Source organism: Sceloporus occidentalis, unplaced genomic scaffold (assembly GCF_023333645.1).
Source record: "Sceloporus occidentalis isolate IW3139 unplaced genomic scaffold, rSceOcc1.0.p SCAF_9, whole genome shotgun sequence".
In the NCBI taxonomy this organism is placed as follows: Eukaryota; Metazoa; Chordata; class Lepidosauria; order Squamata; family Phrynosomatidae; genus Sceloporus; species Sceloporus occidentalis.
In genome coordinates this window covers 13,535,336-13,545,537 of record NW_028316989.1, presented here as the reverse complement: position 1 = coordinate 13,545,537, position 10,202 = coordinate 13,535,336, and the positions used below count along the sequence as shown (strand labels likewise).

The 10,202-nt window shown below is 42.7% G+C and overlaps 1 protein-coding gene across 1 annotated transcript in view; it reads left to right on the top strand.

Moving 5' to 3' along the window:
* The first annotated feature begins 361 nt into the window (after positions 1 to 361).
* Positions 362 to 10,202, top strand: part of LOC149306947 (uncharacterized) — a 29,486-nt gene continuing 19,645 nt past the window's right edge. The window contains exons 1-11 of the mRNA XM_089538232.1: positions 362 to 611; positions 2,574 to 2,680; positions 3,210 to 3,252; positions 4,251 to 4,288; positions 4,378 to 4,749; positions 4,921 to 5,000; positions 6,875 to 6,980; positions 7,110 to 7,256; positions 8,201 to 8,261; positions 8,562 to 8,728; positions 9,220 to 9,321. Of these exons, the coding sequence (XP_089394358.1) occupies positions 362 to 611; positions 2,574 to 2,680; positions 3,210 to 3,252; positions 4,251 to 4,288; positions 4,378 to 4,749; positions 4,921 to 5,000; positions 6,875 to 6,980; positions 7,110 to 7,256; positions 8,201 to 8,261; positions 8,562 to 8,728; positions 9,220 to 9,321 (1,473 nt within the window). The remainder of the gene's footprint in view (positions 612 to 2,573; positions 2,681 to 3,209; positions 3,253 to 4,250; positions 4,289 to 4,377; positions 4,750 to 4,920; positions 5,001 to 6,874; positions 6,981 to 7,109; positions 7,257 to 8,200; positions 8,262 to 8,561; positions 8,729 to 9,219; positions 9,322 to 10,202) is intronic.

Genomic DNA, 10,202 nt, shown 5'->3' with positions numbered 1-10,202 from the left:
AACTTCTCTCCAAGTTTGCACCACAGATTTAAATAAAAAAACTAGGGAGGGAACCAGCAGTGAACACCAAGCAGCTGTTTCCAGGGAGAGTTTGACAGGTAATAATCCAGACTGATCTTTTTTCCCCCCTCTCTGCTATAAATATCTCCCTCCTGAATAGAGAAAGAGGGAAGATGTTGCCTCGACCAGCTCCTCCTCCTCGCCAAGAGCAGACAACCTGAGTCTGGGTGCCATCCAGAATTCCTCCCAGTTGGTGGGAGTTTGGTTTGCACTGGGAGGTATGGGCAGGTGAAATGCACCTCTTCTGCAAGCAAGAAGCAAGGAAGAGGATTCCTGGGGGATGCAAATATATTGTTGCATGATGGAAACTCTGCAGATGATGGCTGAAAGGACTCCACAACCAATGCTCAGAGAAAGTCTATGTGCCAAGGAGGCTTATGGAGATGCTGGAGATCAAGGCTCACCTATCCCTGGGGAAACTGCCAGCCCCTCAAGTTATTTTCAGCACAGTCCCTCTTTACCTGCCTCTGGGTTAACAGAGTTCAGTGGTGTGGATTCTTCAAGCAGGGATGTGCCTCTGGAGAAGCCATCAGAGCCGCTATCTATGAAAGGTGAGTCCGAACCTTTCTGTGCCAACTTGGGAAGAGTTGGATGACAACTCCCAGAATCCCCAACCAGCATGGCTGGGGACTCTGGGAGTTGGAATCCAAAAGAACATTTCCAAACTTGTTTGCGACATGAGGATTTTGGATGGTACCGTACTTTGCGACATGAATGACAGTTATTCAGGAAAATAGACTGATTCCTGAACAATTTTGTATGTGTGTGGTGGCATTTCTCCTGCAACCTCAATGGGATACGTGCAGGAAAGCTTTCCAGCAGATTCTTCCCTTAGGAGATGAACTATGTTGCAACTGTTCTTTTATCGCAAGATTTTCCGCTTGGAAGGGAATCCCCCTAAAGTGTTCCTAAGAACATAGAAGTATCTTTTGTTATAGTTACTTGCCATCAAGTCAGCTTTGACTTAGGATGAGCCTTGGAATCAGAAACCTCCAAGAACCCTGGTCTTGCAAACTCAGGGCAGCCATGGCTTCCTTGACTATATCAGCCTACTTGTAAGTAAGTGAAATGATAGAAGATTTATTGGGACTATCCCTGCCAAATCAGAATGGATGGACGTTCCAGTTTTTGCATTGCTTTTTAAATGTCCCAGTTTCTCTCTCTACCTCCCACTTTCCACCTTTATCCTTAGCTAATTGTTGGAAACTATGATCTTAGGGCTCTTTATGGTTGAACTGAACTTGGACTGGTTTCAAAGCGAAAGGGAATAAGGAAAGGGAAAGGCCACAACATGAACGGGTTGACTCCATCAAAGCATCCATGGCTGCCCTGTGTTTGCAATATCTGAAGAGGACATCTGATGTTCAGGAGTCACTCTCTCTTACTCAGGTTAGCATAAGACAAAGCTAGCCTGATGGCCAACAACAAATTGATGACTGTCCTTTGGGCACATGTGGTCTTTACCTAAGCAGGGTCCTCTCCATTGAGAACGTTTGCTCAGACTTGAGATCAGGTGCTGAAAGATGGTGGTTTTTTAATTGATTGGTGAACCCAGGAGTGGCTGGTAGTTTCCAGGTCACAGGGGTGATGAGTCTGTTCCGGGTTTTAAGACTGAACCTTAGGGTCTTGCTATTGCTATAAAGTCGCTCACCAAAGTACTGGACCCTAGCTCCAAAACATGTGTGTTTTGTGTGCCTTCAAATCATTTCCAACCTATGGAGACCCTACGGCGAGCCTATCTTAGGCTTTTCTTGGCATGTTTCATCAGAGAGGGTTTCCCATTGCCATACTCTGAGGTTGAGAGAGTGTGACTTGCCCAAGGTCACCCAGTGGGTTTACATGGCCAAGCAGGGATTTGAACCCTGGTCTCCAAAGTCATAGTCCAACATTCAAACTACTATGCCATGCTGGCTCTGATCTCCAAAATACCCCCCCCCCCCATAACTCCTTTACAAACCAAGACTGAAACCAGGTGTAGACTTACTGCCTCCAGCTACCCTGAAAAGAGGTACAGGTTGAGCCTTCAAAACACCTGGTGTTTTGGATTTCAGATTTTGTTGGATTTTGGAATACCTGCCTTTGCATATATGCACATCATGAGATATCTTGGAGATGGGAGCCAAGTCCAAACGTAAAATTTATTTAATATAAGTCTTATACACCTATCCTGAAGATAATTTTATACAATATTTTAAAATGATTTTTGTTCCTGAAACAACATTTGTGTACATTGAACCATCAGGAACCAAAGGCATCACTTTCTCAACCACCCATGAAAAAGGTTTTGGGTTCTGGGATATTTCAGATTTTGGAATTTTGGATAAGGGAAATTCAACCTGTAGTAATATTATTATACATTTGTCTTTAGATGTCTTAAGCATCCTCTTCCCTTTGCAGAAGTATGAGAGGCTCTCTCTCCTATTCCCCAAATATATCACTTGAATCATGGCATGGATTTTATAATGTCCATCTTCTAGATCATAATCTTTTATGCCTTTCCACACCTCCTCCAGGTTTCACTTCAGTCTCTGCTCAGAAACAATATGTGGGTGTAAGGGTCAAAATGCCTGTCCGTGAGTTGCTGCGGAAAATCCGGCTTTCCAAGGGGGTTGATGCCAAGGTAAGACCCAGGACCACATTCCTAATTGTGAAGATTGGCTTCTTGCCTGGAAAGGATGTTGCTGGCATCATCTGGCATCCTGTTAGCAAGTCAAATAGAAGATCATATTCAGTTGAACTTTGCTCAAGCAGAGTTTCAAAAGCTGCGCCATTGCACACATGGTGCCATTACACATTGCAAGCATGCATTTCACAATTGTCCCCTCAGTCAGTTGCAGTTCACTAACATGCCATTGCTACACAACTCCGTGGGTGTAAATTTATACCATGCCTCCCAGATGTAGGAACTTAGCTGTTATTTTATGTTGTTGTTATTGTTGTGTGTCTTCAAGTCATTTCCACTATATAGTGACCCTAAAATGTACCTGTCGTAGGATTTTCTGGGGCTAAGAGTGTGTGACTCGCTAAGCTCACCCAGTCAGTTTCCATGGCTGAGCCGGGAACCGAACCCTGATCTCCAAAGCCGTAGTCCATTGCTCAAACCATTGCATCATGCTGGCTATTAGTCAATGTTATTTTTATTTCTGCAGGAAATATCAGTGAAAGCAGGTACCAAGACTTCAGGAACAGCAGGTAAACAAACACTGTTTAGAGCACAAGGGATTGTGAGCAATGCAGGAGCCTGTAGTTATCCTGTAGTATCGCAAGGGATCTTAGGCTTTGTCCCTTGGATGCTTAATCTGTATCTGCAAGGCTGGAGAGATTCCCTGAAATGGCAGGAATCAAAGATTTGTAGTGTTTGGCGTGAATCCATGCCTCACACCATTTCACACATCCTCATGTCTCCCTTAGTCTCTCTCCAGCCTTGCAAATACAGTTCAGGTACATATTACGCTATATACATATTTGAAATTATTTTAAAAAGCCCAACTCCAAAATGCTTTGGTCCCAAGCATTTCAGATAAGGGATACTCAGCCCATATATAAATGAGCACATTTTTCTTTCTGTCTTCCCCACATTTGCACACGTACACATGACTTCTATCACACAGTCACAAATGGGAAAATGTAAGCATCAAAAGGCTATCAAATGCCCGATGCACTATCTCCAATGTTTCCATGCAAAGTGTTGCAGTGTTGATAGAATTGCTGTTCTAAATTAAAAGCAATTGGACCCCAACCTCAATTGAGACCCAGATTAATAGGATCAAACATACAAATAAATTCTAAGCCAGCAGTTTTGTACAGAGCTCTCCCTTCAAAAACTGTTCTTGAAGAGTGGTGACTTTCTGATCACAAACAGAGCATCCCAGGAGAATAAAATCATAGAATCATAGAATCATAGAGTTGGAAGAGACCGCAAGGGCCATCCAGTCCAACCCCATTCTGCCATGCAGGAAATCCAAATCAAAGCATCCCCGACAGATGGCCATCCAGCCTCTGCTTAAAGAACTCCAAGGAGGGAGACTCCACTACACTCCGAGGGAAAGGACTTCATACATAACATGCTCTGAAACAACTCATTCGCCAACATCTCATATGTGGGGTCAGTTGAGATTACAGAGTTTATGCCAAGAGTTGCTTAATAATTTTGTTTATTGCTTTTTTGTCTTGTCCTTCTTCCCATGCAGAAAAAAAGAGAGCTTACTCAGAAAGGAGACATAAACAAGTATGTGATGGTGGCGGGAAACAATTTTTGACATTTTGGAACAAGTTGCATAAAAGGGCACAAAATTTTCTTTCTTTTTCTTTTTCAAGAATAGGCATCATACTCAAGCAGCCTTAAAAAGCATGGAGGAGCTGGACATCTTGGTTGAAGTGCTCCAGGAAGATTTAAATAAGAGCCAGACCAAGCTAGCATTGGAGTTATCAATGCCAGACGGCCAGGGGCCATCCCTAGAACATCCATTTCCTTGGAAGGAAGGGATTAGAAACCCACCACCAGAAAATAGTTGGGGATCTATTCCGTTTCAACCACATTCCTCATCCCCATGTTCAGGTGCTTTATTGCATCCGTATGTTGATAACTGCCATGGATTTAATTGTGGAATGATGCAACGATCTCCAAATCCTAGCAACATCTTTCAAAATTCATGTGAGGAAAAAAAGTGTTGGCAGAGGGACAGTGCTGTTAGACATTTTGGGGAAAGTTTCCAAGGTTTTGCCAAAGACTATCCACCAAGGAGTGTTGGGTCTGAGTTTTTGGAAGATCACACCACTACCTTGAATGATGGACGGATACAGAGGCCAAGTGCTGGATCATTTATAAAGCGGGATGCATTGGCCATATCTTTCTTCCAGTTTCAGCTCCACTGGGAAGAAACCCGGCTGAGGAACATCCCAGTGGAGAGGTTGCTTGCGCCAGATAATCATGGGAACAGGTAAGTCTTCCATGGGCTTGGTTTTGTTCCTCTCAATATCACACCGTAAAAATATCACATCTTCATAAGACTCAGTATGGTGCCTCCTTGTGCCGTTGGAGTTCTGGATTCTGAACTTTAAAGGAACTATCCAAGCTGCTGGAGTTATTTTACTGCACAGAAGACCTTTTCCCCCTTCTGTGCAGGTAACTGCTCAGAAAAATAATATTCCTGTGCAAAAACTATCTATCATCTATCTATCTATCTATCTATCTATCTATCTATCTATCTATCTTTCTATTGCAACAGAAAAATTTTTTTTCTGTGCAAGAAAGCTGCAGTGTTTTCTGTTCAAGAAGCAGCACTTTCTGCACAATATTTGTTCAGAGATAGTACCGTATTTTCTGTGCAGAAAATGTTGTTTCCTGCACAGAAAATGCTGTCTTCTCCACAAAACATCCATGTGCGAATTTTGTGTTAAGTATGTCCTAAACTGCGAAGATTCTCATCAATCCTCGATTCCATCAGGGTTTCTCAGAACTTGACAAACACGTTTTCTCTACCATTTTATTTGAATATTTTAAAATATTATTTCTAACACATCTAGTCTAGATCTGTTAGACTACAGTTTCCATCCAACTTTCCATCCAACCTCATGGGCTTTCATTGGAGGGGGCAGAATTAATATTTGGGACAGCAATGCCTCGTTTTGCATCCCTGTAATAAAACCTCTGTTCATTCCCAAATCCTGCCCTACACTCTCTTAACCTCTGCAAATAGCAGATAAACTCATGATGCTTCTCTGTGGTCCTTTCTCTATATTTTTTTAAAAATCAAGCAGAGAGTTATCAAGAAACATAAAGTCCCGAACAGCAAATAGCAGTATTCTGCAGAACTAGGGACAGGCTATCTTTGATAAGCCACTTCTGCAGAACGAGGTGTGCTTAAAAGGCAAATATTTGCCACCAACATGTGCAGCGAAAGGAAATCCCTCCTTCAGCTGGTATGAAAGGGAAGCGGTGGCAGGAAAGGTTTCTTTGATTTGGAGTGCTTGGCACCAGTTTTAACTGATGCACCAGTGACAGCCTTTATGGAAAGAGATAACGTAGCCACAGTAGTCCATGCATTGGCGACCTCCTGATTAGACTACTGCAATGTGCTGTCTATGGGGCTGCCCTTGAAAATCGCTCAGAAGCTACTTTTGCTTGCTGTTGTGTGCCTTCAAGTCATTTCTGACTTACGGCAGCCCTAAGACGAACCTACCATGAGGCTTTCTTGGCAAGATTTGTTCAGAGGAGGCTTCAGTCTGAAGTATAAGGGAGCTATTCAAGCTTCAGAACCTCCTATCTCCCAAACAGGCTCAACCTATTGGATGGCACCCTTACAATTCAAACTAAAACCCAAAGTGGATTCACTACTCCACTGACCTGGAAGCCACTGGCTGACATTGTGTGTGGCTAGTTTCTCTTCCCTGAAGGTGTTTTAATTTTATTTATTTTTTCCCTGTCTCATATATGTTAGATTTCACATCATTGGCAGGTTTTAATGCTGAACTGATTATGTCTAAAAAGTGCCATGTAAATTTGTGGCTCTATATAAATAAACATTATTAATAATAATAACAACAACAACTTGGCTGGTTTTAGGCACACTACATTGATCAGGATGGGAGAGTCAGAGACACCATTTGTCACCTGTCCATGGGATCAAAATCTGTGGGCTGTGACTCATAAAACACCTACCTTACCTGCATAAGCATGGAATTTAATTTTTCATTTGGATAACAAAATCATGGGATCTGGTAACCTGCCTGCAACTCCTGTCCTCTGTCCGTAACACAACGACTGGAGCATTTTGAAAACGCATGACATCTCCTCTTTCTCCTCCAACCCCAGGCTTTTGCATGTGGCTGTGACGCATGGGAAGAGAGCCCTGGCCTATGCACTGGCATTGCGATTTGCACATCTGAACAAAATTGATGAAAAGGATGCAACTAAACAGGTAAAAGAACCCAGCCTGGTTTCCTAGTTACCCTTATTAAAGAAACAGCTTGCAAGGATTAGTAACAGAGCTGGCAAGGCAACTCCATACAACTCACATTTCCTCTCTCCTTTTGTTCACATTTTAAAGACTGCTCTGCACATAGCAGCTCGAAACAACTACCATCTTATTGTTGGCGATTTGGCTGCCCTGGGAGCCAACATCAACGCAAGGGACATCTCTAGGAAGACCCCACTGCACCTTTGTGCAGAGAAGGGTTACCTGGCAGTCTTGGAGGTAAGCAGACCTATAACAAAGGCCTGGTTGGGATCTATGCCCTTGTCCATAGCCTCTTCTCCACCAAATCAGCCAAATATACTCTTCACCAGTACCCATTTCACAGGGCCAGTCTTCTTTAAACCTCCTCCATCCCACATTTTCCACTTCTTTGGAAATCTCACTGATTTTGAGTCTGGTGCAAGTGCTGAGATCAAATGGTCACAAAAAGGGATCTCATACCTTCCAACAGTCCTGATTTGGTAGAAACAGTCCCAAATAATCCTATATTGTCTTCCTTTTCAGCAGCTTTTAAAATGTCTCATCCTGCTGTCCTCAACTTATTTCAGTTATTGCATATTCAGATCCAAGTGCAAAAGTAGTTTGCTCTCAACTCAGTGAAAGAAGAGGAGAGAAGGAGCTGGAATGTTGTCCTTCCCTGCAGACTCAGGCAAAAGCAAACTGAGACAAATGCACTCTATGGAAGAGGATTCTAAGTACCTCACAACACTACAAATCCCAAGATTGCATAGTGTTGAAGGGCTATAACTGTAGAGTATGAGAAATGTATTCCTGAAGTAAAAACTGGGTATCTTTGCTTCTATATCAGAAATGGCAATCCCTTGGCTCTTGAAATATATTGGCCTACAACTCCCATCATCCCCATCCAGCATGGCAAGTCAATATAGGTGTTGCTTGAAGACCTGCTGACCGGGGGATGTTGGGAGTTGCCATTCCAAATGATAAAAACCCAAGAACTTTTGCAACCGCCGTGGAAAGACTATATGCCATTCGGATATCCAGATTCTCAATAAGGGTAACTTTAGGTTTCAGTGTGACGAACGTCGGTTCAAGATGGGAATCACTGTGGCCCCAAGATGGAAAGACATATATTGCAGTCATCTCTCTCCCTGAGTCACTTTCTCCCTCTCATTCTCAATCTCCCTCTTCTGTTTCAATGACAGGTCTTGAAAAAGTGTCACCAAAGTGGCAACCACATCCAAGTGGATGCAACTGACCATCAAGGTAGGTTAAAAAGGGGTTATGGTAACCTGGGAGCTATACAGAAATTGAAAAAAAAATGAGACCCATTTTGGGTTCCCAGATCTGTGAGCCTGGTCCTGAATCTTTAACCATGCACAACTATGCAGCATGTCCATTGACACGCAACTACTTGGCAGCCCGTGCATCTCTCTGTTTCTGCAATCTTGAACTGAATATCACAATGAATCCCCTGCAAGGTCTCTCTGTATCAAATGAAACGAAACATCTTCCTTCCCAGTTTAACCTCAATAACTAGCCCTCTTTTGTGCCTTTTGTGCCCAGGATTAACACCCTTACAAGGTGCAGCGCTTGCTCATGCCACCCTTGTGAAGGACTTGGAAAACCAGGACCCCTCCCCTGAAATTCGGAAAGCCCTGACCTTGCGTAAGGATCAGGTTTTGAGAGGCATCCACTGTTTGATGGAAATGGGAGCTGACCCATGGGTCCAGGTAAGTTTCCAGTCTCAAATGGAGGTTTTGTAAGACAACTAAGCTCTGCTTTCTGCCATGTACCACCTTAGCTGTAGAGTTGGCATGGTGTAAGGATTTGTCAAACTAGCAGGCTGGGATACTAAGGTTTGAATCCTTGCTCAGCCATGGAAATTTACTGGTTGACATTGGGAAATATTTATACCACAACATGGGTTTTGAAAGGTCTGTAGAAATTGAAAGAGCTTTACCTGCCAGTAAACAGATCATGGCTATGATGACTTGAGGGTTCTGGGAGTTGCAGGTTTTCCAGCTCTCACTGTTCCCAAATGGGTGAGTGAGCTCCAGCAAGAGCCATGTATGATGTCCAGGTGAGTCAAGCATTGTTTTATTGTCCACATATATATCACAGGTTTTGCTGCAATCTGCTTTGACTGTCATCTGTATGCAAAAGCAGCCTATAAAAATTGAGTGACTCCCACAGTGATGCCTGTTCTTTTCTGCTCTCACAGGTTACAAAATCATCTGATCAAGCGTCGTGTTATTTTGCAAAGGTGCATGAAGATAAGGAGCTGATGAGTCTTTTCCAGATTTTCAGACCCAGATGGCCAGAGGTAACTGCATTCAGCTGCTATAAAAAAGACAGCAGGTAGACTGCACAATTTCTGTATCCAGGCTATATGATTATAGCACTATGCTTCCATTTGAAATGCCGTGGCTCCATCCTGGGATGTATAATTTAGGGATGTATTAGAGCTCTCTGTCTGAGAATTATAAATACTCTACCCTCAACTACAAATCCCACGATCTCATAAGATGTTGCCATGGCAGTTGAAGTGGAGTTGTAGTCCAATAACTGTGTAGTATGAAAGGGCCCTTGGGTACTTTAACTTTCTATATTCTTTATTTTGATGGTTATTAATGCTTTATAAGAAAGAGAGGGAAGCCAAAAGGAATGCAGATTCTAATATGCATCACAGCACTCTCATCCATAATATTATTACTAACATGATCGATATTAATAACACAAATTTTATGCAAGCTAAAGAACAGTCAAAGCCATTTCTATTAAAGTATTCTCGGAAATCTGGCACCTTTCATAGCTAAGCTTTCTCCCACAAACAGGGTTGCAAAGAAAAATCCTGAAATGTGAACATTTTCTCAGCAGGGTGTCCATAGTGTCCCAAGTAGGAGCATCATTCCTTGACTATTTTATCCTTACATGGGAAGATGAATTCTTGCTAGTCTATTACTCTTCCCAGTGGGGTTTTCTGGCTGTCAGAAAACTCATTGTCCAACCTGGGAATGAACACTGCAAATATTCTTTCCTCCTTTGGAGTCAGGATGCCTTTTTTCACTGAGGATGAGAACATTTGCAAAAATACTTTCCCTCCTTCTTTTACCTGCAGGTTTATAGACAGACATCCTCTACTAGCCTTTGCTACACTAAATGCGGAAATGCTATCAGTAATTCCAGCCACATGTGAGACAATCT